The 27,786-nt window shown below is 54.2% G+C and overlaps 9 protein-coding genes across 9 annotated transcripts; 6 read left to right on the top strand and 3 right to left on the bottom strand.

Moving 5' to 3' along the window:
- Window positions 1-353: 353 nt before the first annotated feature.
- Window positions 354-926, bottom strand: CONPUDRAFT_158829 (uncharacterized protein; the record flags this gene model as incomplete). The annotated part of the gene is made up of 4 exons (XM_007775850.1): window positions 354-422; window positions 469-663; window positions 713-770; window positions 823-926. The coding sequence occupies 4 exons, from the start codon at window positions 924-926 to the stop codon at window positions 354-356; spliced, it is 426 nt and encodes a 141-aa protein (XP_007774040.1).
- Window positions 927-1,341: 415 nt separating this feature from the next.
- On the top strand, window positions 1,342-2,881 carry CONPUDRAFT_131587 (RNA-binding domain-containing protein; the record flags this gene model as incomplete). Its single annotated transcript, XM_007775849.1, has 4 exons — window positions 1,342-1,544; window positions 1,787-1,913; window positions 1,965-2,194; window positions 2,253-2,881. The coding sequence occupies 4 exons, from the start codon at window positions 1,342-1,344 to the stop codon at window positions 2,692-2,694; spliced, it is 1,002 nt and encodes a 333-aa protein (XP_007774039.1). The 3' UTR covers window positions 2,695-2,881.
- A 2,090-nt stretch (window positions 2,882-4,971) lies between these two features.
- Window positions 4,972-7,037, top strand: CONPUDRAFT_85220 (catalase). The gene is made up of 5 exons (XM_007775848.1): window positions 4,972-5,135; window positions 5,196-5,584; window positions 5,641-5,820; window positions 5,927-6,539; window positions 6,598-7,037. The coding sequence occupies exons 1-5, from the start codon at window positions 5,012-5,014 to the stop codon at window positions 6,876-6,878; spliced, it is 1,587 nt and encodes a 528-aa protein (XP_007774038.1). The 5' UTR covers window positions 4,972-5,011; the 3' UTR covers window positions 6,879-7,037.
- Window positions 7,038-7,090: 53 nt separating this feature from the next.
- On the bottom strand, window positions 7,091-9,026 carry CONPUDRAFT_85217 (alpha beta hydrolase fold protein). The gene is made up of 13 exons (XM_007775847.1): window positions 8,767-9,026; window positions 8,671-8,699; window positions 8,549-8,605; window positions 8,462-8,482; window positions 8,355-8,407; window positions 8,221-8,305; window positions 8,127-8,167; window positions 8,032-8,079; window positions 7,847-7,976; window positions 7,753-7,787; window positions 7,480-7,687; window positions 7,340-7,418; window positions 7,091-7,261 (listed from the first exon to the last, which is right to left on the bottom strand). Exons 1-13 carry the CDS (start codon window positions 8,915-8,917, stop codon window positions 7,188-7,190), a joined length of 1,011 nt encoding a protein of 336 aa, XP_007774037.1. The 5' UTR covers window positions 8,918-9,026; the 3' UTR covers window positions 7,091-7,187.
- A 1,066-nt stretch (window positions 9,027-10,092) lies between these two features.
- CONPUDRAFT_65143 (antiviral helicase) lies at window positions 10,093-13,736 on the bottom strand (the record flags this gene model as incomplete). The annotated part of the gene is made up of 10 exons (XM_007775578.1): window positions 10,093-10,275; window positions 10,341-10,541; window positions 10,610-10,975; window positions 11,032-11,397; window positions 11,458-11,699; window positions 11,751-12,452; window positions 12,511-12,955; window positions 13,008-13,121; window positions 13,175-13,429; window positions 13,485-13,736. 10 exons carry the CDS (start codon window positions 13,734-13,736, stop codon window positions 10,093-10,095), a joined length of 3,126 nt encoding a protein of 1,041 aa, XP_007773768.1.
- A 173-nt stretch (window positions 13,737-13,909) lies between these two features.
- On the top strand, window positions 13,910-16,782 carry CONPUDRAFT_147062 (P-loop containing nucleoside triphosphate hydrolase protein; the record flags this gene model as incomplete). The annotated part of the gene is made up of 5 exons (XM_007775846.1): window positions 13,910-13,996; window positions 14,053-14,191; window positions 14,250-14,417; window positions 14,474-14,889; window positions 14,951-16,782. The coding sequence occupies 5 exons, from the start codon at window positions 13,910-13,912 to the stop codon at window positions 15,251-15,253; spliced, it is 1,113 nt and encodes a 370-aa protein (XP_007774036.1). The 3' UTR covers window positions 15,254-16,782.
- A 450-nt stretch (window positions 16,783-17,232) lies between these two features.
- On the top strand, window positions 17,233-18,715 carry CONPUDRAFT_147060 (uncharacterized protein). Its single transcript, XM_007775845.1, has 6 exons — window positions 17,233-17,308; window positions 17,358-17,539; window positions 17,601-17,633; window positions 17,730-17,860; window positions 17,918-17,929; window positions 17,999-18,715. The coding sequence occupies exons 1-6, from the start codon at window positions 17,288-17,290 to the stop codon at window positions 18,625-18,627; spliced, it is 1,008 nt and encodes a 335-aa protein (XP_007774035.1). The 5' UTR covers window positions 17,233-17,287; the 3' UTR covers window positions 18,628-18,715.
- Window positions 18,716-19,796: 1,081 nt separating this feature from the next.
- On the top strand, window positions 19,797-22,711 carry CONPUDRAFT_169241 (uncharacterized protein; the record flags this gene model as incomplete). Its single annotated transcript, XM_007775844.1, has 5 exons — window positions 19,797-21,069; window positions 21,129-21,269; window positions 21,336-21,749; window positions 21,813-22,105; window positions 22,161-22,711. 5 exons carry the CDS (start codon window positions 19,797-19,799, stop codon window positions 22,623-22,625), a joined length of 2,586 nt encoding a protein of 861 aa, XP_007774034.1. The 3' UTR covers window positions 22,626-22,711.
- A 566-nt stretch (window positions 22,712-23,277) lies between these two features.
- On the top strand, window positions 23,278-27,765 carry CONPUDRAFT_158820 (Nrap protein; the record flags this gene model as incomplete). Its single annotated transcript, XM_007775843.1, has 12 exons — window positions 23,278-23,334; window positions 23,385-23,717; window positions 23,780-24,202; window positions 24,266-24,434; window positions 24,488-25,010; window positions 25,094-25,133; window positions 25,189-25,290; window positions 25,342-25,466; window positions 25,520-27,155; window positions 27,206-27,394; window positions 27,448-27,582; window positions 27,646-27,765. 12 exons carry the CDS (start codon window positions 23,278-23,280, stop codon window positions 27,763-27,765), a joined length of 3,852 nt encoding a protein of 1,283 aa, XP_007774033.1.
- Between the last annotated feature and the right edge of the window lie 21 nt (window positions 27,766-27,786).

Genomic DNA, 27,786 nt, shown 5'->3' with positions numbered 1-27,786 from the left:
GGTTCCTCTCGTTCGGCACATCGATGTATGGATACCTAAGACGAGGCGAGTTGTAGTCCCAACACTTTATCAAGCTTCCAACTGATTAGTCGTCGCGCCGTCAAGTGATATATCAGGCGCAGGGTATCACAGCAAGTCCGCTGCAAGGGATCTTACGGCGAGATAATCAGAGAATTTATCTCCTTTGCTGGTAGCGAGTTTTACATGAGAAACAGCGTGCAGTACGGTTGCAAACTGTGCGGAGAGGAATTAAGCGATGAGACCATTCCAGGACAGCCACAGCAAAAGAATCTCACCACGAAATAACAAGAGTAACAAGAACTTTACGTAGCGATCAACCATATACGGCAAGGTTATGCTGCAGACGACAACAAACCGTTAAGGTTCACACGCCAACGGAGATTGGGCGTCGCAGCCCACTCCTAGAGTCAGTTTAGATCGGTATAAATGAGAAGCTGTCAGACTGACGATGCGCCTGCGTCCGAATTGAACCTGGAAGCCGGAAACTGACAGCAGTAGCGGGACATTGCTCGACATAGGATACACGACGTTGTTGGCGATCTCGCGAGTGAACTTGTCCGTTGGGGTTTTCATCACGACGGCGAAGAAGGCGGGGGGCAGGAAGGACGTGGCACCAAAGTCGAGTGCCCGTATATCGCCATTCTCACCTCCACTCAGGGAAGATGGTGTGGGCTAGCGGACAGCTACGAACGGACCCGGGGACAAGGTCTGGCTCTTGGATGCCGCTCAGCGTCTGTAGGGGGCGGCAACTAGCAGTGAGTCAGTCTTATCGCAGTTCGGGGGGCTAACGTATTCCATGACTATGTAACCGATGCAACAGTCGGAGGTGTTTGCCTCGAAGGCTGCATGGAGCCGAGGTGCGCGTACGCCGGCACCTGATTTGGCGCCAAGAGCCTTGGAGACATAGTCTTGTGTCCTGGCTCGGCTACGGTCACGCTCGGGCCGTACTTGACCTAAACGAGAGGCGGTTCGCCAGGCTGGACGTCGAGAGGGATAGCCGTGTCGGCGTAGCCGGCGGATCTGCATTTACTCATGATGGTCTCGCGAGAGGGCAGATCCTCGCGGTGAAGAGGCCGAAGTCGACATGCGACTGGCAGAGCGTATGAGTCATGAGGGGTTCTAACGGACAAGCATGAAGAGAGGATTAATGAAGAGGATAGGCGCAAGGGAAACATAAAGAGAAGACGTTGGACGTTGAGAGAGGCGATTCAGATAAATTTCTCACGGTGTTGTGACGCTTTGCCTGCAACGACGCCCCTGTCCTCACCAAAACCTTCCTCCCCGCCAGATTCTCTCTGTGTACTGTGGCTCAAATCATAAATGGCAGACCAACCAGCATCAGAAAACGCTTCTCCTTCGACTACTCCGTTACCTGATGCTCCACCGGCCCCGATAGATCAGCATCTGTACATCCCCGAACCTGAGGTTGAGCCTGTACCATCAACAAGCGCACCACGACCGAAGGCACCTGCACTGCTCAAGCATAGGCTATATGTTGGGAACTTGTCTCATACAATGGACGAGTGAGTACTGTGTCTTTTTTGGTTTTCATTTGGCTGGTGTTGCAAATCTTCATACCGCGTCGCAAATGAGAGCCTCATGCACGGAACGCGTAGAACGTTTGAAGGTCTGAGTTTCCCCCCCGGGATACCTCCTTCATTATGACCCTCGCAGTTGCTGCACTTCATACTTTCATTACGTGCATATATGCGCTATCTTGGCTCGTGCACTATGGAGCTATTTCTGACGCGTCATGGACCTGCAGATACGCGCTTATACAAGTTTTCAGCAAGTTTGGCAAAGTAACCAAACTCGACTTCCTCTTCCACAAATCTGGACCAAATCGTGGAAAGCCACGAGGGTACGCTTTTGTGGAATATGCTGAGGAAGCGGTAAGTGCTTCCTCTAACTACCCGTTATGCCCGCTAAGCAGTGCTTCGCAGGACGCTCGAAAAGCAGTGGCGAACGCGAATGGGAAGCTGCTTCGCGGACGCAAGCTCATGGTTTCTCATGCACAGGAGGCTTCTCCTGAAGCGTTAGCCGCCTCAAGTCATAACTATGGTTATACACCAGGACAGCACGGTAGCGAGCGCAGACGCATCGCGGCAGAACACCAGCCAACGGCGCTTAGTCTGCTTAAGAGTGCTGGTCAACATGGACATCGTAATGATGGGTAAGCATCAATTAAATCGGATTTTCTGCTTTTCGCATGCCGATGCGTGTTGATCCAGGATGTCGAACAAGATAGCCCAGCTCGAGGCCAAGCTTCGTCAGATGGAGGAACCTGCACGACGCGCATTGCGCCCGCCGCCTGAAGCGGGTTTGCCCCAGCGGCCTCTGATACCTTGCCCGCCTGAGCTTCCTGCTTCAAGGCATGGGCCGGCATCGACCGCGCAAGGCGGGAAAGGCAAAGAGAAGGAGGGACCACGCAATGCAGCTCCTTCATCAACCACTACTCCCGGCGCGCGGGCTAGAGTTACGCCAAAACAATCGGCACCCATATCTATGGCGAACAGGAAGGGAGGCTCGTCGCTGGGTGCAAAACCTACGCCTGAAGCACTCGCTGCGAAGAGTTTGACGCGGGCGAAGCAGGGGTCTTCTTGGGCTCGCCCTGGGCAAACTGAGTCAGGAACAGGGACAGGAACACCGGGAGGAGTTGCGTCCTCGCGGTAGCCTGCAGGTCACGGTGATGTAACGCGGTTCTCAGCTTCGCGGCTAGCAACATAATGACGACCGTTGGTGCGGCGGGGGAGGAGAGGGAGGCACAAGAGGCAAGCAAGGTGACATAAGGGTGAGGATGATTCGTTTCCAATACTTTGGTTCAAGAGCAGCCGGCCACACGATGGCAAGGCGAGCACACAGGGCGGCAGCTGGGATTTGCAAGTTGAAAGACCGACACCATCAGTCCACAGACGTTTCGAATCGAACTCGGTGAGTGTTAGTCAAGGGCGTCTTAACGCCCCTTTAATTTCATCTTACGTGGATTTGCGGAAGCTGACCTGTTTCATCCGACGTAGGTTTTCGCGGGGTGCGCGCGGAGCGTTCGTGAGGCCCGAGGTAGGGCAATGCCGGTATCACGAAGGTTTCCACAGTACCCGAGAATGTGGACACTTTGGACATCTCCCCCGTTCATATCAGATTGGTTCGACCGGGCGCCTTTCAACCTGCTGTCCGAGGCACAATCGTATGCCCGCTGAAAGTAGCTAGTTCATTCGAACAGTCGTCGATGCTGTTTTGTTATGCCGGAAAAACATGGTTCAGACTCAACTCGACAAGGCATTACTGCTCAGAAGTTAGTGTGTTAACCCTTTTTGCCGCACGGAGTCACCATCAGTACCCTTCAGTACCCCAAACCTTCGCGGGGCACGGAGGCCGCAAGCCGTTGCTTAGATGGGATTACTACTAAGGCACTAGTAATTAGCCTCCGGCGGCGGTTACCAGGGCAAGTTCGTGACCGGAGAGGTACCTATGTACACTCGAAGTGATCTCGACTATAGGGGCTATCAGGGACTATCTAATCAAATCGTATTTGTGGACTGATCTCGTATACGCGTTGAGCCAACTTTGAGCTTGAGACCCTTGGATGAACAACGTTGCGACCAAAGCCTGGGATCGCATGAGAAGAAACGAGGCTTATCGACGCCCCTCGCTCCTCACCAGGTTGGAGATCGTGAACGGCAGACCGGGTAAGCTCGGCGCGCTGCCCGTTTGTCCATCGGGAATCTTCGCTGCCGTTCGACGATGCTCGGAACTCGAAGGCAACGCCCTGCTATTTTAGTTTAGTTTTTCTCTGACGGCGAAACGCTGCTCCGGGACGTTGTGTCTTGATCGTTGATCGGAGCCGTCTGCAGAATTCGGAATATCGAATGGTATACGGTTCGCGGAGTTCCGTGCGCGGAGCGGGCAGGATGGAGTTGGCGCCATTTGGGTGCGTAGCCCATGCGCGCGGAAGAGACGCGCCAGCGATCTATGGCATTTTTACAATTTGATCTTGCGAATGGTCCGACAGATGTGGGGTAACGAACGTCATTGCATTACTCGCTCGCGGATCTAGCTCACAGGTCGGAGTCTACAAGAAACACAACGCCACTGGCGGTGGTTAGATTGTTGACTCAGGTGTATGGCGCGTTGCATCGGACTCGGTTTGCGTGGGTAATGGTAAGGAGAAGATCGGAAGATGGACCGAGGAAAGCATCGTCAAAGGTGGTTCGAGAAAGCGAAATCTGATCCAGAAGAGCGAAGGCAGCAATAACCAAGGCAGGCGGCCGAGAACGTGGGCAGGTGCGAAGCCTACAGCTTGGGGATTGCCCTGGTCTAGTCTCTGTGATCTTGCGCTATGTTCGGGAAGATCACACCAAATGTCAAAGAATCGCGCACTCGGGAGGGCGGTGAAGGCTGGGAGGGAGATCTGGAATATGGAAGGCAGAGATGATCGATTTGATTATCGCTGAGCTCGAAATACCAGGCGTGAGACGACGAAGAGAGAAGATACAAGGAAGGTTAGCTGCGGTCAGTGCACGCATGAGGAAGACGAGCCCCACGAGCAGACGGAGGAAAAAGGAAGTGCGTCTTCCTTGGTAATCAACATTTGGTGGCCGATGTTCGTCATCTCCGCGGCGCCTCTCCATCTCGTTCGGCACGATCTGGCTGTCGCGCAATGTCACCTAATGTCGTTAGCGGAGGCCGAATTTCTTGCGCCGATATGCAGTTGAAAGTCTCGGAAGTTGACGCTGGTGCCAATGAATACCTGCCGGGGATCCAATGGTCTGGGCGTAGTGACAAATCGCAACAAACGGAGAAATCGGGTGCGCAACACCAAAAGCAGGAGCTGAGTTTGGGCTGCACATTCAGGTGACCGATCCGTACTTGAGAGCGGAATTGTCCCATGCGTCTTCTCAGCGGGCCTTATAATAGACGCGACTTATAAGCAGGCCCATCCCACCCTCCTCTCTCTGTCTCTCTTTCTCTCATCTCAAAACAGCCACACACAATGCCATCCAAGCAGGTCTTCTCCAACAAGGACGGTGCTACCTACACCACCTCCAATGGTGCACCCATCGCCGAGCCTTACGCTGCTCAGCGTGCAGGCCAGATCGGTCCTCTCCTTCTCCAGGGTATGCCCTCGTCATTCTATATGCAGTGGCTGTGACCCGATTTCTCATAATCTTATCTAGACTTCCACCACATCGACCTCCTCGCCCACTTCGACCGTGAGCGTATCCCCGAGCGTGTCGTCCACGCCAAGGGCGCTGGTGCCCACGGCTACTTCGAGGTCACTCATGACCTGAGCGACATCACCTCAGCCAAGCTCCTCACCTCTCCTGGAAAGAAGGTCAGGGCCACCGTTCGTTTCTCCACCGTCGGTGGTGAGAGCGGCTCGGCAGATACTGCCCGTGACCCCCGTGGTTTTGCTATCAAGCTCCGCACGGACGAGGGCAACCTTGACTGGGTCTTCAACAACACCCCCGTCTTCTTCATCCGTGACCCTGCCAAGTTCCCCCACTTCATCCACACCCAGAAGCGTGACCCTCAGACCCACTTGAAGGATGCTGACATGTTCTGGGTGAGTCTGAGGCGCATATACGCGCGCTAAGAAGGAGATATTGATGATCTGTGCAGGACTACCTCTCTCAGAACCCTGAGTCTGCCCATCAGGTCGCGATCCTGTTCTCTGACCGTGGTACTCCCGATGGCTTCCACAACATGCACGGATACTCTGGTCACACTTTCAAGTTGGTCAAGGAAGACGGTTCGTTTGTCTATACCCAAATCCACCTCATTGCAGACGGTGGCTTCAAGGTGAGATCCCGTTGCAACCGCGATTTAGCCCCTATCTACCCCGCATAGATCTCGTTATCTTGGCGAGAAAGGATGACGTCAGATGCTGACTCAATTCGGCAAACAGACTCTCGACGGACCGACGGCGGGCCGCCTCTCTGGTGAGAACCCCGACTACGGCATCCAGAGCCTGTTCGAGACCATCGAGGCGGGCAAGTACCCGAGCTGGACGGCCTACGTCCAGACGATGACTCCAGAGCAGGCGGAGAAGTTCCGCTACAACATTCTCGACCTAACCAAGGTCTGGCCGCATGCTGACTTCCCCATGCGCCCCTTCGGCAAGCTCGTCTTGAACGAGAACCCCCAGAACTACTTCGCCGAAATCGAGCAGGCCGCCTTCTCGCCATCTCACCTTGTGCCCTACATTGAGGCCTCGTTCGACCCTGTTCTCCAGTCTCGTCTCTTCTCGTATCCCGACACCCACCGCCACCGCCTCGGCACCAACTACCAGCAGCTTCCTGTCAATGCACCGATTGCACCGATAGCCAACTTCCAGCGCGATGGCGCGATGGCGTTCAGCAACCAGGGTTCTCGCCCCAACTACCAGAGCTCGATCGCGCCCCTGGCATACCAGCAGAACAAGTTCTCGATCGTTGGCCGTGTCCGCGATGTCGAACGGGAGGTTGCGCACGAGAACTTCCTCGCTGGCGCCTACTGGGATCTCAGTGAGATCACTGAGCGTAAGCATCCATTTCTACCTGCGAAATGAAGGATTGTGGACTGATCACTGGTACACAGTCGACTTCGAGCAGCCCCGTTCTCTGTACCAGACGGTCATGAACGACACCGACCGTCAGCACCTCATCGACAACTTGGCTGGGCACATGGGCGGCATCAAGAGCGCCGAGGTTAAGGCCCGCACACTCTCCTACTGGGCAAGCGTCGACCAGGGTCTGTCAGACGCCATTGCCAAGGCCATTGGCGCGCCCACCGCCAAGCCTCTGCCCAACGTCAAGCCTGCTGCTGAGGCTATCCGCTTCAAGGCCAACATTGGCCTCAAGAGCCAGCTCAAGCTGTGAATGTGATCTCGGATGGTGGTGTGCTTTTGGTGTCTGTTGGAAATGGAGCTAGAAGGATGAACGACCCTTGTCTTTGTATATCAGTGTATGATGTATATCTGCAAACTGCAAAACATTTGTATTACCCTCCGCTTGCATTACACTGTGACGTATAGCATGAGTTAGCCTTTAGCTTCCGGCATTGAAGGAAGAAACCAAGCTATTTTTGTGTGGTAAAAACATGTCATTTTTACAAACTGCGCATACATGCAAATAGCCCTTCGACGTCTATCTTACACTGTCCTCACATTTCTGGCGCAAAGTGCTTTCCTAGGGTTCTTCCAGAAACCTGCGGACTTCTTCCTGCATGAACTTGTCATCGACTTCGTTCGAGCCCCCACCGGCTTTACGAGGGTACGGAGTTGCATTGCAGTTAGTGAGCATTGGTAAAGATAGCTCGACAAAGTAAGACTGAATCTCACCCATATGTCCCCAAATAGACTCGATAATGACAAGCCGGGCGTTCTTAAGATGCTTCATCTCCTCGATGCTGTCCTCGGGCTGAGAAGATGCCATGAATTCTGCTCCCATGATGGCACCTGACTTTCAGAGATGCACTCACGGTGAAGTAGAGATCGGTCCGGCACGGCATGATCAGTCCACGGGCCTTGATGGCGCCGAGCGCGCGCGGGAGGTCGCCGCTATCGCGGATGAGGGAGACGTCGCCGGTCTGCCAGGTCGCGAGGAGGACGAGGAGGTCGTTGGCGTCCCATCCGTTGAGGAAGCCGGCTTCCCATTCTTCGCGGAGGAAGGTGTGCAGGTCGGTGTAGCTGCGAATGACGCGTGAGTTGGGAATTGTTGGGGAATGTGTTGCCGGATAGAAGAGGAGGCTTACGTGTTGTTGTGTAGGTAGTGATGCTCGCGGAACCACTGTCGCAGCGATATTTAATGATGTTAAATTTGACGTGATAATGGAAGAGTGGACATACGGTCTGGCTGTAGGCCCAGGCGCTGTACGCACGTCCAAACGCGCGGATGCCGTGTTGGGGTACGGATTTGTAGTGTCCGTTGTCAAAGTCCTTCGACGCAGCGAGCGCAGCCTTCGGGCCCTCGAGGAAGCTAGAGACAGATTAAATCAGCGCATACTAATCTAGGTTAGCAGAGTCGTGCTTACCAGTAGTTGTGCGGACTGGTGCGAGCTGAACCGCAAATTGGTATGTAGCTACGAGTGGATTAACTATGAATAAATGATCAAGCAAGGAAACAAACCTCTCGACGAAGTCGGGGTACGCGACGGGCCAGTAGTATGCCTGGTGACGGTTAGAAGAATTGCGCTGGATGGATCCACAAACAGAATCATTACCTGCTGGGCGCCCATGGAGAAGCCGACGACACAGAAGACCTTTTTTATCCCGAGATGTTTGGTAAGGACAATGTATTGTGCTCGGCTTCACGAGAGATGTGAGAAAGGGCTCATGATGGTAGAAATTGTCTTACATATTATCCTCGTATGTGACCGCAGGGAAGTACGGTCCATCGTACGGAGCAGGCTGTGATCATGTTCATTTACCAATTTTTAACGGCAAGTACATGATCAAACTGACTGTGTTAGAGGGAGAGGATGACTGAGGAGCCCAGAGAAGGCACCGCGTCCAGTTAGCATTATACGGTGTGAGCTCGAGTGAACTGACCTCTCCGTTTGAGAACAGCGCAAATGTGACGATGTAGTATTTTCGCGGATCAAGCACCTACCCAAGCGTAGAAGATGTCTAGATTCCGCGCTTATCAATGCATCCAGGCTAGACGAACATACCTTGTTCTCACCAACCATGTATTCCTGACCTAATAGCCCGGTGTCTTAGTGTGTTGTGCACGGGCACTGTCGTATACCGGATGGGTGGGGACTTACTGTCGAGCTTGCCGCCATAGCAAGTGGGAAAAACGATGCATGGGTTCGAGGGGTCGCCGTATGTGCAGAAGGCGGTGATGGCGTCGGGAAGGATGCCACCAGCCACACGAAAGCGACCGTGGTGATAGTATTGGATTTGAGGTGTAGCCATGTTGAGAGCGGGGACAGCGAAGGTCTAGAGACAGTAGGGCTCGATAACAAGCGGGTCTGTGAGAGGTTAGCAGTTGACCTGGCGTTGAGATTCAGTGGGTGGGGGTCAGGGGCTCTGAGTGCAGCTGGATGACACGGTAAATTTAGATGCGATAAGGTGTGTCATTGTACGATTGTAGTATGGCAAATCATGAGTCAGTGTGAGCAATATGTTTCTGGAACCGATGGGTCGAAGGGACCGGGTCAATCTGTGGTAAAGTCCAGTCCGTTAAGCCGGAGTACTGGGCACGCCTTCATACCGGAGAGTCGTTTGTTGAGATCATTCTCGCGTCGAACTTCGCCTGCCTATTCTCGACAAGGCCTCGAACTGGAGGAAGATGTTTTCGTCATCTCGGATCCATTAGCGCAACCAGGCTTAAGTAACTCGAAGATACTTGTTGTAGCTGGCCTTGTAGCTGGCCGCAACTTACGCGCTCCTCCGAGTGACAATGTCGCAAAGTCTATTTATTGGTTGCAATGACCCTTCGCTTGTAGTGTAGTTACAATGTACTTAATCCCAATGGACACGAGGCATTGCAATTCATTGCAATCAAGGTCTCAAGAAGCTTGCAATCAATTGGATTCGTTCGTAACATTGCAATTGGGTTTCAATGGTTGCTCAACCAAGAACTCATTGCAACCGTTAAATGAACTTTGCGACATATTGTCTAGCACTATCACGTCAACTCACAGTGTGGGTTTGGTTATCGTCGTCTTTTCTTTGCACTGGGACTGAAGTCGCCATGCCCACGAACGTCCGTTTGACATTCCAGATTCAACGCCATGTTATTCGCGTCTGCCTGCGAGGTGTATCTCCCGCTATTTATGAGTGCAACACTGCAAAACTAAAACAGTGAGCTCCCAAAATGTCGTAATCGCCGTGTTGAGATGGCAAGCATTCTTAGACGTCGGTCGTTCTTGTAGCCGGTCGGTTATCTGAAAGTGAGGTGCGACGGCGACTTCTAGTCGTTCGCTGGGTCTCAGCGATATCACCGCTATCAGGCGCAAATAGACTTGCACACGAACGAGGAGCCTCGGACTCGGCCAGAAATAGTGGAGATGGAGGTAGCCGGCACAACTTCTTGCAAGGCCAGAAAAAATTTCCAAACAGATCCAAGAGATAAAGCAAAGAAAGATCTACAGGTACAACGATGAGCAGAAGATGACGGAATTGGGCCGCTCGAGCATTTCTGACGCCTGGTTGAACTTGTCCTCGAGCTCCGCGTTTCCGATCACTTTCGCCGCCTGCGCCATCTGGCGCAGGAGCTCGCCGAGCCGGCGGAAGACGCGGATAAGGTTGCCCTCGAACTGATCCGTGAGCTGCACGCGATGAGTCGGTCAGCAACGCATGTAGATAGATAACGTGAGAGAAGGGGGCGACGGACCTTGCATATGTCGGCGAAAGAGGCGCCACGGCACCACTGCATGACGGAGTCCATGAGCTCGACCTTGAACGAGGACACGTACTCGTCCTCCTGGATGGGCAGGTTGGACTCTTTGGCGACTTTTGCGATGCGGCGCGCGAGCTCCTGCATGACTCGCAGTGGCGCAGCCAGCTCCTCGCCCAACTTTGTCTGCTTCTCGCTCTGATTAATTACACGTCATATTAGTCTCCAACCGTTGACAATTCGCACAGAAGAACGGGCCAGCGCACCTTCTCCGTAAACACGAAACAGCTGAGCAGACTCGCGCACTGCTCGGGCAGGAGCGAGTTGAACGCGCCGTTGAAGATGAGCTCGGTGAGGAGGAGCTCGTCGCCGGTGCTGATCTCGCACGCGACGCGGCCCTTCATGTCGACAATGTCGTCCGCGGACGTGAAGCCGAGTTTGCGGAGCACGCGCTTGCGGCACTTGAGCTCGTGCAGCTGGAGGACGTCGTACGTCTCCGAGATCTTCGACTTGAGCGCGCGTACCCGCGCGCGGGTCTCTTCCTTTGTGGAGTACAAGCTGTAGAGCTCGGGCAGGCGAGGATCCTTGTGCAAGGGAGAAGCGAACATTTGACGCTCGGTGGATTCGATGCGCTGCAAGTCCGAAGGCATCAGAAATCAAGGACAGGCAACTTTTGTTTGAGGCGTACCTTGACGAGTTCCTTGAACTTGTCATCTTTAATGTCCATATTCTGTATAGGGTCGAGTAGGGCTATCCCATCTGGGAACCGCCGCTGCACCTCCCCCACACTCTTCCACACCGTCTCGCGAGCTGCCTCCGGCCGGAGGTCTTTTGGGAGAAACAGGCGAATGTGGCTGATGCCGTGGATGGTGGAGAGTAATATAGGGACGACAAGAGGGGTGCCTTTTTCGCCCGGCGGACATGGCTGGACGCCGGCAGGGGTCGCTGTCGTTACGTTGCGGTCTTTGGGGATGGAGGAGGCGGGGGCGCAGTTGAGGAGGACGTCGACAACGTATTGTTCGTGGGGAGGTATGGGCTCGAGCGACACTTCGCCCTGGTATTTCCATCAGCGCTCCGAGCACAGACAGAGAATAGGTCTAGAAAAAATACGCACCTTTGGGTGTGTCCGCTTCTGGTAGTTGACAATGACGCCCCAACCAAAGTCAAGTTTTTTGTATTTTACCTTCACTAACCGCCCTGGTTGTAGGAAAGGAAGGCTGTAGCTGGGGTGCGTAATGACTGTCCGGAAATCCTCGCCCATTGACTCGAGTTTCTGACGGTATTCGTAGTACTCCGCAACCTGCTTTTCGTCGGGCACGACCATCTCGCTCAGCTTCCTTTCCTCCGCCTCCAGGTCTGCAAAAGCGTGAGCAATTGATTGAATGAAAAAATACTGCAGTGACGAACCGCCCTGTAATAGTGGAATACCCGCGCTACTCTGGAACTGGAAGAAACAACGCTCGAGCATATACTCCGGACTGATACCCTCCACCTTCATCAGGTTCAGCACCATATTATACCCAAGATGGAACGCCGAGTCGAGTCGGTTCGCCTCGCCCTTGATCATCTCCTTGGCCGCGGCCGGTTCGAGCTTCTCATCGCACATCATGATGACGACGCCGCGGTCGTCGAGCCCGCGGCGGCCCGCGCGGCCGGACATCTGGATGTACTCGCCCGAGGCGAGGTTGCGGAACTCTTGCCCGTCGAACTTGCGCGCGGCGGTGAAGACGACGGTCTTGGCGGGCATGTTGAGGCCGATGGAGAACGTCTCGGTAGCGAAGAGGACCTTGATGAGGCCCTCTTGGAAGAGGATCTCGATGACTTCTTTGAGGATGGGCAGGAGGCCGCCGTGGTGGATGCCGATGCCGCGCTTGAGCAGCGGGAGGAGGTTCTCGATCTGGGCGAGCTGGCGGTCGGCGGGGGAAAGGTTCTCGATGGCGTTGGTGAAGATGTTGGCGACGAGTTCTTGTTCGTCGGCGGTGTTGAATTCGAACTTGACCATGGTAAGCGCGAGGGCTTCGCATTCGCGTTTACTAAATGCAAAGACGATGACGGGGTTGTAGTTTTTGAGCATGATCATCTTGATGATTTTGCTAATGTCGGATGGACCTGGGCGAAGAGACAGATACGTCAGAATGCGGGGTACAGGACCAGCGGACCTGCTCACCCTTCTTGTCGCCGCCCTTCTTTGTCTTGCCCTTGCGATTCTTGCCGCTCTTCGGGTCGGCAGGATCCTCGCCCATCTTGTCCTGCAGTAAACCCATAGCTTTTGTGAAGTTATCCTCGCGGAACTCGCCCTTCTCGTTCACGACGAGATATATGCCCTCTCCGCCGGCGGGGAAGAGGTAGTGCTGGAGGGGCGTGGGGCGGAAGTCGGTGTAGACGACGTGACAGGGTTGCTCGTGCGACTTGCATATCCACTCGGCGAACTGCATCGCGTTGGGGATCGTCGCGGAGAGGAAAACGTAGCGAACAGAATGGGGTAGGAGGATGATGGTTTCTTCCCAGACGACGCCACGCTCCTTGTCGCGCATGTAGTGGATCTCGTCGAAGATGACCCATGCGACTTCGCGCATGACTTCGGAGCCACGATAGAGCATTGAGCGCAGAATCTGGGGAGATGCTCAATGTGCGTGTACGTAGAAAATTGAGAGAGTGGCATACCTCGGTGGTCATGACTAGACATGAAGCGGAAGGGTTGATGGTAACATCTCCGGTCATAAGTCCGACGTCTCCAAAGTCTGCAAGAAGTTCGCGATACTTTTGATTACTGAGGGCCTGGCAGAATGACGTGAGCTCTGGTATGTCGAATACTTTGCAGTAAGACATACCTTGATGGGACTTGTGTAAATCACCCGCTGCTTGTTGTCGAGACATTGTGCAATGGCATATTCTGCGACAACGGTCTTGCCGGCACTGGTGTGTGCAGACACAAGGACAGACTCGTTTCGTTGTATGGCATGGACGGAGACCTGCTGGAATGGATCAAGCGTGAACTTGTACGTCCGCGCCGGTTTGGCTGGGGGAACGTGCTGGGATATTGGGATGTAGCTGTAGGCGGGAGGCACTGCGACCTGGTGTCGGACCTACAACAATCAAAGTTACACAAGCGAACGCGCTGCAGAGAACACGAGAACATACCTGATGCCGAAGCTCGAGTCTTGATCCCTCCTCGACGGCGCCCGTGAGCCCTGCGCTAGCGGCGACTTCGCGCTTTGCCTCGGTTTCAAACTCGTCGACGACGACGGGTGCGGGCGACGCGCGCGCGAGCTTGGCGATTTTGGCGTCCTCGTCGAGGTCGAGGTCGAGATCGTCTGCGGCGTCGGAGAGCTTGCGCTTCTTGGTCGGGTGCTCGTCGTTGCCGTTCTGGACAGCGCTGTTGATCGCGTCCATGATGACGTCGTCGGGCGTGGGGTCCGTCATCGTGGCGGTCGATGGCTAGGGCAGATGGGCAACGTGCGGGATGGCGGAGACTTGTACCAGAAACTTTTGGGAGGGCGGGGAGGTCATGTGACGCATAAGGTCGGTCCGGAGTGCACACGCCTTTGCTTTTGCTTTTGCTTATGATGATGCTTTGTGCAGTCAGAACTCGTCCACTTATTTTTTCGCCAGCAGCAGTGAGGTGGCACTCGGGCGGTCATGACAATCCTCTAGTAAGTCGCGCTTCTGCTTGGGCGCATCCGCTCATTTACTATCCTCATGCTAGTAGGGTCTACCGCGTTCAGGCCAGCCAGTGCCTCCGCAGATGCCCCGCAGAGGCGGCATAGTCAAACGGTCCATTCCGAATGCACGCAAAGTCATCGCGGTTGCGAGTGGAAAGGGTGGTGTAGGCAAGAGTACAGTCGCTGGTCAGCACACCACATTTGCATCCTATGTATTTTGCGAGGCTCATATTATGCCATGCAGTGAACCTCGCATTCTCGCTTGCGCTCAACCCCCGGAATACGTACGTGCCAGGGCAAGAAGGAGGCAAGCGCAGACTGCGCGTGGGCGTCCTCGATCTCGACGTGTTCGGGCCCAGCATCCCGACGCTCATGGGCCTTACGGAAAGCGAGGAGCCCGAGTTGACCGCCGGTGCGTACATCCTACGCGTATTCAATAAACTCGAACACGAACTAAATCGGCTTTAGCTGGTGCACTCCGCCCACTGGTGAACCACGGCATGCCCTGCATGTCCATGGGCTTTCTCCTCCCTAGACCCGCCGCACCCGCACCTACATCCGACGATCCCGAGCCCGAGCCTGCACCCGAGCCGGCCGTCGTTTGGCGCGGGCTGATGGTACAGAAGGCGGTGCAGCAGCTCCTGTTTGACGTCGACTGGCGCACCGGCCAGTGGGGCTTTTCGCCGGCCTCGGCGAGCGGGAGCGACGGAGGAGAGGGGCTGGACGTGTTGGTGGTGGACATGCCGCCCGGGACGGGCGATGTTCCGCTGACGCTGGGGCAACTTGTGAACGTGGACGGCGCGGTGATTGTGTCGACGCCGCAGGACGTCGCGCTTGTGGATGTGCGAAGAGGCATTGGGATGTTTAGGAAGGTTGGGGTGCCTGTGCGTTTCTGTTCAATTTGTTTCAGTGCTTGGGTTGGTGTGTTTACTGGCTCCTTGGCAGATTATCGGCGCACTGCTGAACCAATCCGCGTTCTACTGCTCGAACTGCGACACACCGCACGAGATATTTGGCTCTTCGGACGCATTCACGCGCACCGCGAAGCGTATGGGTGTTGATGTGCTCGGTGCGCTGCCTATCGTGGGCGGCGTGAGCGGTGGCGGAGACCGTGGCGTGCCATTCATGCTCACGTCGAGCGGGTCGAATAGTGGACAGGGAAAAGGAGAAGGCGAGAAGACATGGAGGGGCGTTATGGAGGATGTCGGGGACAGGGTCTGGGAGTCCATGAATACAACTAAAACTTAGTAGTTTTTGCAACAGGATGAGCTCAAGGGTAGATGCACAAAACTCAAATTTGGGACTCGTATATGAATAATAACAGACGTCGTACACTGTCCTTGATACCTGTAGCAACTGAGAAACTCGGTAGGATAGGATAGAAAACATTGATCGCTGGAGTCCCCCAATGGATAAAGCCAGACAAAGTCGCAAGTTTACAAGATAATATACAACAGAAGAATAGCAAAACAGGAATAAAGTAAGGTTTTACGAGAGATTGAGTTGAGTATAGCGGGGTGGGAGGAAAGCGAGTATGAGACAACCGGGCGGGCTTTATTATTCAACAGCAAATCCCCCAAAATCGAGGAACCCTTCCTCCAAGGACAGCTTGCGCACGACGAGAGCCTCGACAATCAGGCGGACTTGCCTGATGTCTTCGACAAGCACGGTCGCAGAACGCTCAATGGCGCTTTCGTCTCCTTGAATCGCGACTACTTCGGTCGCCTTAGTCGCAATGCAAGCAGAGGTTGTGGACACAGGGAACTCGGAACGAGCAACGACTGGGTCAAGGTCGGCCAAAGTGGTTTCAACTGGGCTTATGGAGGTCTGGTCGATCGTGACGTGGAGCGACTCGAGGCCTGACACAACGGCAGAGAGCGATGCATCGTCCACAAATTGAGTCGTTGCCGTTTCGGCTACGGACATCGTCGTGGTGGTCGCACTAGTAGTGTCGATATGCGTGAGCAGCGTATTAGCGTGGCGCCGTGCGTCCCTCCGCCGGCGTCGCTGGACTTTGGCGTGCTCGGGTTTCTCAATGGGCGCGTCCGTATGAGGCTGCTTCACGTCGATAGGAGCAGTTGACTCGGTGCTCGCAGGCAGATTCTGGTTTGGTCGCGTCCATTTCTTCTTTCCGTGGGCTGGGTAGTTCCGGTTCCTGTTACGTTTGTCATGCGTAGGAGAGGCCGGTGGGCGGCGCCGGATAGGGCGGGGCTTGTACACCGATGCGATCTCGATCTCGAGGGAGGGCGCAGAGGAGTTGGCAGAGTCCAAGTCCATGGTGAATATGGTAGCGCCGTCCGCCTGCACGACGCACTCGTCAGGCTCGGTGAGGTCCGTCTCTGTGTCCTCCGGAGACGTAGAGCCAGTGGTGGTAGTAGTGGTAGACTCTTCCTCTGTCTCTGCGTATTCCAGCCTGAGGTTTCTGCCAGCGCGTCCGTTTTCGAAGGCCCTGAGCTTGGGGTCACGAGAGGGATCCCACCCGTCTTGAGCAGTTCCGTCCTCTTTGCGCACAATCTCGGCCAGGGAGGCGGGGACCTCGATCTCCTTGACGACGACGACGCTGGCGCCGATCTCGCCGGCCATTTCTTCGAGCGTCTCGAGGGAGCTTTCGAGCTCTGCACGTGGCAGACCGACGAGGGCACCCGAGTCGGCGACGCCGAGCTCATAATATGCTTGGCCGCCGCCCTCGAGTAGGCGCCATTTGAGCTGGGTGACGAGGCGGGCGAAACGGGAGGGGGTGGGGGTGATGAGGTGGAGTTTGTACTCGATGTTGCCCTGGGATTGTACGGTGGTCAGGATGAGTCAGTGGATTTAAGCAAGGCCGGAGCTCACCTCTTCTACTTCTGGGACGAGTTTGGGGACTGGGCTTGTTGGGATGAGAGAGCGGGGAGAGGAAGAGGGAGAGGCGGAGGTGAGGGTGTCCCAGGGGGAAGGAACTCTCGGGCTCTCGGACTCGCTTTCGCCAAACATGATAGGGTTTATGTGGCTATAATTCAAAATAAAACAATGAAGATGACGAGGAGGTAGAAATTATATGTTCAAGCGTATATTCGAGGGATCATTTCGGCTTTTCGAGATATGTTGCTGGATTATGGGGAGGAGGAGAAAGAGGAGGAACTGGATGAGTCGACCAAGTCATAATTGGTCCACTTGGGGAAAAGTAGAGCACGTGACTATGCCGCTACCTCGTCCGCGCCGGCGCAAGGTCGGGTTCATACACAGACAGCCACAAGCTGACACTTCCCCTTCTCCCTCGCACGCCCCTCATTTCTTGCAGACGACATGGCGCCCACTCCTTCTCCAGTACGCATTTTACTAGCCTAACTTCTTCATCTTTACTCACCTTGCTTAGATGACCATGAAGCGCATCCACCGAGAAATCAGCGACTCCAAGAAAGAGGATCTCGGCACCATGACTTTGGCTCCTTCAGACGAAAGCCTCTTTCGCTGGTCAGCATCCATTCCTGGGCCACAGGGCAGCCCGTACGAGGGCGGTGTCTTCAAGCTCGAAATTGTGCTGGGGCACGATTATCCGTGAGTGCCTTAGTCGTACCTTGTCCCCTGAAATTCGGCTAAATGCATGTATTGTGTGTAGATTCTCAGCACCCAAAGTCATCTTCCTCACCAGGTACGCTGCACAATTTATATACAGTGGCTGTTTGCTTACCGTGGATCTCGTCACTTTGCGTCATAATGTTTCTCGGTCTTTCTCTGCGACACTCAGGATATATCATATGAATATCTCGGACAGAGGAAGTATATGCATTGACATTCTCAAGGGCAACTGGTCTCCGGCTTTGTCACTATTTAAAGTCATGCTCTCGCTCAGTTCGCTGCTGACCGATCCAAACCCCTGTGAGTATTTTATGTACCGTCTCCCGGCACGTTGCGCTTACGCGGTCTATGATACAGCGGATCCGCTTGGTGAGTGCACAAAATCTATGTCTTGGGTTATCGTTAATCCCTTTCATCTCCGATGGTCGTTTCACTCAGTTCCCTCGATTGCCACGGAATACGTCCGAAACAGGCAGCAACACGACCGCACGGCAAAGGAGTGGACAGACCTGTATGCGAAGCCAGGAGCGCGGAGCCAGTTTTCCTCGTCATCTTCGGCTATGAACGGGAGCTCGAATCAGTCGGCACGGACGCGGGGTTCCCGTGCTGCAATGGCAGCTGCGTCGGGACCGCTGCCTCCGCTCACGATAGATAATATTGCTGCGAGGACGCAGCGGTCGTCGGCGGCGATTTTGGCTTCGCGGGCGAGGGATTATATCGCCGCGCATGCTGCCGGATCGAGACCAAGCTTGAGTGCGAGTGTGGGCGCGATTAGGACGAGGCCGGTGGAGGTACCTGGCTCGAGAACGGCCACGCCTGCCGCTGGTCCGTCGAGGTCGGGGGTTGGTAGTGCTATCGTGATAGAGGACTCGGACGATGAAAGCGGCCGGCCGGCTAGCAGTACGAGGGCAGAGGCGAAGCGCAAGCGGAATCCACAGCATCAAGGCAGAGATGCGGATGTCGAGATTTTGGAAGACCGTAATGTGAGGCAGAGGGTTGAGCCTGGCGGCGGTGGAACGGGAACGAGTATATCAGGAAGGTCAGAGGTCATTGTGATTGACGACTAGGAGGCGACTTTATTATTTTATTTTTGAGGGCCACTTTTACGAGTAGAGTATGAATAACTGGATGATTTGTGATCAATTTTAGTATCCCTGGATCCGAAGGAAGACAGGTGTCTCGCGAGGATTATCGTTTACTACTGGTAAGACCGGACCGCAAGGCAAAGAAATTGGCTTCATTCGGTCATCCAGGAGTATCCCCAGACTGTTGCTCTTACGATTCGAATATTCAATGCCGGGTTTTGTGGTATACATGATGTATTATCACCTTGCCACAAGGTCACAGGGCTGGCGAGAAGTTTACGGTTTTACTGATGGCCGGAGCTAGGAACGTTATTCGTAGACTGACGGACGCAAGCTTGCAGCAGCATGCGCAAATGCCACTGCATTAGCAATATTCTTGCTCGCCTTTGAGCTTTAAGTTAGTAATGGTATTGGATAGTACGTCGGAAAATATAGAGCTGACCGATAATCCTAGACTCCGTTCTCGATGATCTCGAGAGTTTTTAAGACCTTATTTCAAAGTCCGTGGGGCTCGGACGGCGAATAGTGAGCGCTAGCTCTCATTGACTAGACTAATCCGAGATTGCGTGCATATGTCGCAGGAAGGCTTGGAGTTTCACTAGCCACTTCAATTTGTAGGCACAAAGAGCGCTATAGCTATTGTGGTATCTTTAGCTCGATGGCATTGAGGTTAAAGAAACGGTTGGAAAAAAGAAAGTACCCACGACACTTGACAAATAAGGTGCTGGCACCCGCTGGCTTTGGGTGACTTCATAAGACAAGTGAGAGGTTACCCATGTGCATGAGGGCAAGCGACTCGGAGAACGGCCAGGATAAAGCAGCGTGAACATTCATCTTATATTGATGCAAACGGCTAGTACTGCTTTGATATCCAGCCCAAGTGTTAGTTAAGGACGAGCGGTGGCACGGTAGACGACTCGACCGAATGAATCATTCGCTGCTTATCTACTACTAGCTATTCGCCAATTGGTGGCTCACGCGCGCTCAGGAATAGTTCCGAATGCTAGCGGACTGAGGTGGTTGTTGAAACGTTGACATTGTAGCATTTGTTGTCTGTTATTGTATTGCCTAAAAGCGCCGAACCTCCGAACTTGGTCAAACAACGCGCCCCGTTTCTCGTCAATCAGCTCAACCTCTCCTCAGGTGCAATCATGGCCGATGCTCCACGCCCCACATCTGCACCTGCGCCGGTACCAGCACCTTCATCGCGCACGCCTGCCAAAAAGTTGCACAGGCAAAGCTTCTACGGCGATCCCTACCACGGTCCTAACAGCGCCCCTCCCAACGGTCTCAAACGCGCTCCCAAACCAAACAGCAATCGCCTTCAGCAAGTCACTCAGAAGGCTGTTGATAAGAATGGTTTGGAGAAGATGATGCGCAGTGAGCTCCGGGGTGCTACATGGGAAATGAAACCCATACATCTTGCCCGTGCCCTCTCCAGGAAGTCTCGCAAGGATAGTGCTCCTCTGCTCAGCAAGAACCTACCAGACTCCATAAACCACTATGACGTTCACCTCCATGTTGACGATGACAAGCTGGAAAAGGCCGTTGAGACGCTTCAGACGCTTCAGACTGGCGTACATTTCCCCCTCCCCTCCGCCTCAGAAACTTTGCACTACCTTTCCTTCGCTAAGTGGTTGCGGTGTTGCCTCGAGGTCGCCCTCAAACTCACAGACGAGATAGACAACCGTTTCTACAGCATGCTGTCCTTCATACCGTACAATAAAGAACTCAGCGATGGCATAGGTGACGTCTCCAAAATCAGTCCTGACTTAGCCGGGTATATTCGAGAAAAGGCTGAAGAGGTTCCTCCCGAGAAGTTTTCATGGATTCCTTCCGATGAAGCCCAAGATGGCAAGAAACTCCGCGAGCTTCTCATTCCCGTTGAGGTCAAAAGCAAGTCTTGGCCAAGAATAGTCCTTCAGGCCGCGACATATTCGCGCGGGCTTTTCTATGCAGTCCCCTTGCGACAATACTCGCTGGTTCTAGGTTATCATCACGTCCACAAGGAGCTCCGTTTCCTGGTTTATCACTCCGGCGGCCTTACAGCGTCTACGGCCCTCAAGATAGACGACAGAAACGATCGCAAGGAGATCCTCCGCCTTTTCTGTGCTATCCTTACCTGGCAAACACGAGGCGATGCAGGACTGCCCGAATGGTGCGATCATAGCGCTTGTTGTCTCCCTCGTGAGGCCGGCGGACATGTGGCCAAGCTCAGGATCAAGGAAGTTCTTCAAAGAACGTTGGCTGTACGGGGCAGATGTCCCGAAATTTGGCGCCTATGGTTTGATGCGGGTGATGGGGACTCCGAATCTGACGCTTCGGCGGCAACGATTCCAGTTACGATGACACAAGGCATCTCAGCTAGCAAAAAACGCCATTTGGATGAAGCTGTTGCTTCGGAGAATAAACGTACAAAATTGGGTATGTTTAGGTCGAATGCTCATCGTCTTACTCTGACTGATCGTCGGAAAATCGTACAGATGGCGGTCTCCCTTGTACAGATGACGGTTCCCGTACAAATGACGCTCCTTTCACCCAACCGTCCGATACTAGCAATACTAATGCCAGTGGTGGTGGAACTGGAGATAATCATGGTAATATGATTGCCCACCTAACAGCCAGTACGTCTTTCCTCCGATGCAATATAGGGTCACGTTCATCCTGTTTCCGATCACTCACGACGATAGCCCCTCTACGGCAGAGCGAGATTCGCTCCATACGACAGCGCGTCGATTATCTTTCAAAAGACAAAGATATCTTCGCGAACAAAAAGCTCGATCTTGTGAGCAAGTGCTCCTGGGTGTCCTCGCGGTATTTCGACGCAGAGAAAGATTTATTTGGGGCATGCGGAGATGAGTTTGGCGTCGCCAAGCATTACTACTCATCTATAGTTCACCACCAGGAAGATCTTCCCGCGACCAACCATCTCTTCCTAGAGTTTGCTACGCGCTGGGAGTTATTCAACTTGACGAGCGATGAGAAGAAGACTTCAAAAGAACGCCGAGTGCTCCTGCAACACGTTTCCAATTTTGCCGGCGTTTCTCTCGTTACGGCTGAGTCACCTGAAGAGCTCTTCACGGCCATCGCTCACGCAATGTTGGGTACATTATTGTTCCTCGGTCCTCGGAAGCGGAGAATTGGCCTCGTTGACTTATTATTTCTAGGGTATTGGAACATGTTGCGCAAGGGCTTTCAGCACCGTGATATCAGCATTGGCAATGTGCTTCTGAGCAAGGCCGCTCAGAGGAAGGAATCCGTTCTGCAGAAGGTACTCGACTTGCTCTCGCCTCAGCGGCGGGGCGAGATAGGCGAACGCGCAGAGACTCTCAAGAAGATCAAAGAACTCCTGGAAGCGCTTGAGATCGACGACAAGTGCAAAGGTTTTGTCATCGACGGGGACCTATCCATTAACCTCAGCGGTTACAACTTTAAAGAGGATGGGACGGCATCGCGCTCAGTAGGTGGTTTGATTTCTATCTCGAGATATATTCGTTGAGTTATTTCCTCCCAAGGGCACCGCTGAATTCATGTCGACTGGCCTGATCAGGGCTGCCGAGAAGGGGAACTCTTATCTCCATTCTCCGATCGATGATTCATGGTCATTTTTCTTTGTTGCGGTCTGGGCGGCGGTATGGCACAGGTTTGAGGGACCAATACCACCAGACCTCGCATCGTTGCGCACAAACATTGCGGGCGGCCCCAACGACAGAGACGCCGTCGTTTCCGATCCTATCACCGCACTCTACAAAATGAAAGTCGAAGCCTATGGGTCTTTCCTCCCTTCTTGCCAACAGTTCCTCATTGAGTGGCGAACGAGACTGCGTCATCTAGATGCAAACTGGAGAGAGTATCTAGACGCGAACGGCCACGACCACGACGCCCTCAAAAAGCAGTTTCTTGTGCATTATGAGCGTGGGCTCGTAGATTACCTAGAGCTTCTGCAGAAGTATTTCCCTCCCAGGAAGGTTCAGCCTTAGTGTAGAGATTGATGTTGTCGTGAACATTCATTCGCCATGATATTAAAACACTATCAAATTCTCTTATGGTCTGTTCTGTGACCAACCGCTCGCAAATTGGTGGCTTTATTCTATCCCGTGTTATCTCTGAGTCTCTACTCTTCGGTATGCCGTTTTATATGGTATCAAAGCGAGCTACTCCAGACCCTGTTTCAAATTCAACGTAACTCGAGCTGTCCTTGATGGCCAACGGGATTGGTACATATGACATAAAGCTCGAAGTATTTGTAGACACGTAGCGTCTAAACACCGTGGCACCTCCATCTCGTGACGTTAACGAGAAAGACACTCTTGTGATCGATTTTAGTATGTTGTAGGTTATTCAATGATATCGTCTCCAGTCGAGATGAAGAATCTCTTGCAGACAGGGGCTAAGCTTCTGTAGATGGAAAAACCCCTGTGATCATCGGAAGTCGGGCACTTCCGAGTATTTTTTGGATCTCGAGTCTTGCTTGACATTTACAAGCACACCAGGTATGTGTAACTAATCAAGCCAGGCTTCAGGTGGCAGAAAATAATCTTTCATATCCAGGATTAAAAGGTGTTTGATCACCTGAATCTTCTACACGACTGTGTCTCGTCAGGACACGACCAAAATTGCTAAGGGCTCATTATGGCGAACCTCAAGCGGAAGCGCTCCGGTGCACCACCACTCAGTAATGGGAGCAAGGTACGATAGAAAATTCGTTAGCATGTGAGTGGGTGCTTATACTGGTGTAGAAAGTACGTCCGCCGATAGTCGAGGACATGCGATCGGACGAGGACATGCGATCGGACGAGGACAGCGACCTTGATGCAGGCATGTTCACCGGGTTTGGGCAGGAAGACGGCGACGACGATCTCAACGAGGGGTATGGCGTACCTGAGTCGCTTGAAGATACTGGCGAGGCTGGTGGTGTGGACGAGGAGGACGAGGAGGAGGGAGATGATGAAGAAGGCGAGGAAGGAGAGGGAGGCGAGGAATGGCGCGCAAAGAAACCGCCGACTGGGGAGGAGCTCAGGCGGATCAAAGACGCAAGAGAGCTTTATCATTCCGGCGCGTTCAAGTTGCAGGTGCGTCCCCTCTTACTTGTTTCGTGTCCTACCAACACATAAACTATGCTGTGTCTTGACAGATCGACGAGCTACTCCCGCACGTTCGTCCAAAAGACTCGCGAAAGCTCCCTCTCGAGCGCTTTTTGCACGAACTTCATACTGTGCTCATGGCATTGCCCAGCGTCGAGCCGATGAACCCGGTCGAGGCTGGCGAGAAGCTCGCGCTGGGGCAGCTTGCTCATGCGAACCAGGACGTGGAGAAGGCGAAGGAAAAGGGAAAGAAGAAGAAGGTGGGCAAGAAAGAGAAGGGGGATAACGCTAGAACCGGGGTGGCTGTGAGCGTGCCGTGGACGCTCCCGGCACCGTCGCGCGAGGCGAAGTGGAAGGTCGCGTTCGAGCCCCCCAGCGATGTGTTCCTTGCTGGGAGCTGGCCGACGGGGCTTAGTGTGGCGAGGAAAGGCAAGCCGGCGTACGGGGTGGATGTGTGCGTGGAGATGTCCGAGGTGAGCTCACAGAATTTCTGCTTGGTGGTGCACCTATGAAGTTGGGACTGATGAGGTTTCAAGGAACTGTTCCAGGAGAAAGACTATCTGGACGGGAGATTCTTCCATAAGAGAAACTACTACCTGTCAGTCATTGCTTCACTCGTGCAAGACAAGCTAGGCGTCGAGGCATGCTGGAGTGCACCGTTGGGCGACCCGCGCTTGACGATCTTGGTGCTGAGGCCACAAAAAGGTATCGTTGTCACTAACTTTCTAGCTTTATAAATGGCGCTGAGATATGTCCAGGTATTGTAAAACCAGAACTCGATTTCTCCAAACTCAATGCCGAAATACGCATCATCCCCGTCCTTCCTTCGTCCGCCCCAATACCCCTTCACCGCCTGGCGCCGTCGCATGCCAACGTCCGCATTCCCTCATCCTCTTCTTCGCCTGAGACATCGACACCACCCCCTACACCCCGGTACAACACCGCGATCCTGCTCGCCGGACTCCCGAAACTGCACCTGTTGGCCACCCACCAATTGAAGCAGGCTGCACCCGCGTTCGCAGACGCGTATGCTCTCCTCCGTATATGGGCGAATCAGCGCGGGTACACTGCGGCTGCCGGCGCAGAGACGGGTGGGCTGTGCGTGAGGGGATTCGAGGGGAAGGGTGCGTGGTGGGCGTCGTTGTTATTTATGATGGTGCTTGGCGAGGAGGCGGTCGAAGGGGGCGGGAAGAGGGGTATGGGCATGGGGAAGAGGGCGGCGCTCGGGAGGGGGCTGAGCTCGTATCAGCTTTTCAGGGCGGCTTTGGATTTCTTAGGCAAGTGAGCGTGGTTGCGTTGATGGTTTGGTTGTGGGTGGGTGTGCTGATATGGTGCTCGCTTGTGATAGCCCGGCATCCGTGGAGGGAGACTAGGACTTTCGCGAAGAGTGAGAATGGGCATAGGGTGAGCTGAAATTCATGCTGACGAAAGTCGGAATAGATAATTGACAAATCTCTAGTTCCCACCGGAAGAGTACAGTGTTGGGGAGTCTGCCGTATTTGTTGATTCGTCGTCAATGGTCAATCTTTTGGCGGACGTGCCAATAGGATCATTGGAGTTGGTGAGCGGGATATGCTGATGCTTTCACAACTTAAAGCTGACGTTCGTCAAGCTTAGCCACGATGCCAAAGTGACCCTCGACACGCTCGGTAATGCTTCCTCATCCGAGCACTCTTTCAATGAGACGTACATGAAGGATCAAAACCACTCGCATGTCCGATTCGATGCTGTTGTTCGGTAAGCATAACATAGCACTCTTGGTCGTGCCATGAGTCTCATTCTATTTTCAGTGTCAACTTGGGAGATGCATCCCCAGTGCAGTCAGCATATAAGCTCGTGGACTATGGGAACTTTGACAACGCTATGCTAGCCATGCTGGATGATGTCTTACACCGTGGTCTGGGAGATCGCGTCAAGGTCGTCGCCATGATGCACCCGCCCTCAACTAGTCGGCCGCTGACGGAAGCACAAGCCCATCGGTTGTCACATGTCTACGTTGGCCTCATCTTCCACTCGGAGAACGCATTCAGACTCGTCGATCACGGCCCGTCCGTGGAAGAACAAGAAACGGAGGCGGCTCGCGAGTTCCGTCGGCTGTGGGGGGACAAGGCCGAGCTACGACGGTTCAAGGACGGCAGGATCATGGAGAGCGTTGTCTGGAACGTGAAGACCTCCGACGAACGGTCGCATATCCCGGCTATGATCACGGGGCACCTCGTGCAGCGGCATCTGAAACTGCAAGCCGGGGATGTGCGCTCGGTGCATGCGGACTACGATGCGTTGTTGCGTGTCCCGCAGTCCGTGCTGGAGCTGCATGGGCCAAATGCGGCGCAGGCTGGGTTCAAGGGTGCGCAAGGCGCATTCGACGAGCTGGTCAAGAACATGAAGAGCATGGACGAGGAACTGCCGCTCGCGCTGCTCGGCGTTAGTCCGATCTCGGAGCACCTCCGGCATACGAGCGCGTTCAGCCCACTTCCTCTGCCCTCTGCGGCGTCGTTGGCACTGCCGGAGCCCGTGCGGTATTTCCCAGCGATGGAGATCGTTCTCGAGTTTGAGAAATCGGCAAAGTGGCCGGACGACTTGCGTGCGATCCAGAAGATCAAGCTCGCTTTCTTTGAGGCGCTCGCGGGGGCACTGATGCAGAAAGTGCCAGGCACGACTGTGCGAGTGGTTGTTGGCGAGCCGGGGAAGGCGTCGGGTATGGGTCTACAGGACGAGGCTGCGCTGGAGATCGTGACGCCAGAGGGGTGGGCGTTCCTTGCGCGGATATGGCACGACCGCGAGGCGACGCTTTTGGACCGTATCATCGAGGCGGGCAATGTTCCCAAAGCGCTCGCGGCTGTTCAGCAGGTAGAAACCAGGCCGAAGGAGGTGCAGGCGGCGAAGGAGGCAAAAAATGTGTATGTCCGGCGCTTCGTCCACGCGCCGCGCCACCATCGGGCCGTTGCGAACTTGTGTCACCGGTTTACCGCTTATGCGGGGACAGTCAGACTGGTCAAGCGGTGGTTGGCATCTCACTGGCTTCTGGGGTCGCATGTCACGCCTGAAGCAGCGGAGCTGCTTTGCGCGAAGTTCTTCGTGGAGACGAGCTCCCAGGCGGGTATTGCAGACAATGTCGTCGTGCCGCAGAGCAAGGAGCGAGGGTTCGCCACTGTCCTTCAGTTCTTGATGGAGTGGAATTGGGAGGAGCCGCTCTTCGTCCCGTTATATGAGACTACCAAGGCATCGGCATCAACTTCTGGGCCGCGGGTGGTCGCGTTGGGCTCTAAACATGGTGTCTGGACGATTGCCACGGATGCGGATCCTTCGGGGCATATGTGGACTGCCAACGGTCCGGATTTAGTTGCTGCTAGTAGAGTGCGGGCACTTGCAAAGGCGGCGTGGACAACTTGGACGCAGAACGATGGGGCTGAAATCAATGTCAAGGTAAGCTTTTTTTGCCTAGTTTATTTCTCCAACGTCAATCGTTTTCGAAGGGTCTTTTCGAACACCCGACTGAGGATTACCATCTCGTTCTGCACATGAACCCCGCTGTCCTGCCTCGCTATTACCAGAACATCGAAGCCAATCCCGCAGTATGGTCAAGAAAGGGCGGTATCGCGGACGAGGAGTCTGTGACTGGGCCAGGGTTTGATCCTGCTTGGATGTTCTTCAACGACATACAGGTGTGTAAATACTTTCAGCGCGTAGCCCCGGTGATGTTGACTGTGAATTATAGCGGACGTTTGCGGATACATTGAAGTTCTTCTATGACCCGCTTGGGGGCGATCGGATAGGTGCTATCTGGTTGCCAGGCCTGAGCGAACCGCGGCCGTTCCGAGCGCTGGGTGGGTTCTCCAGTGCGCCGGCAGAGGTATGTGAAACCCCTTTCATCTACTTGAGGTCAGCATAGTCTGATAGTGATACTTTCCCGCAGCCTTCCCAGGAGAAAAAGAGTAAAGACCTCGTCATTCTTAACCAGCAAGCCATCAAGGATGAGCTGGAGAGGATGGGATCGGGCCTCTTGCTCAAGATCACCTCACGGCAGAGAGGATAGAAAAGCTGAACGTCGTAAAAG

Source organism: Coniophora puteana (assembly GCF_000271625.1).
Source record: "Coniophora puteana RWD-64-598 SS2 unplaced genomic scaffold CONPUscaffold_15, whole genome shotgun sequence".
Taxonomy (NCBI): domain Eukaryota; kingdom Fungi; phylum Basidiomycota; class Agaricomycetes; order Boletales; family Coniophoraceae; genus Coniophora; species Coniophora puteana.
This window is presented reverse-complemented; position numbering and strand designations above follow the sequence as displayed.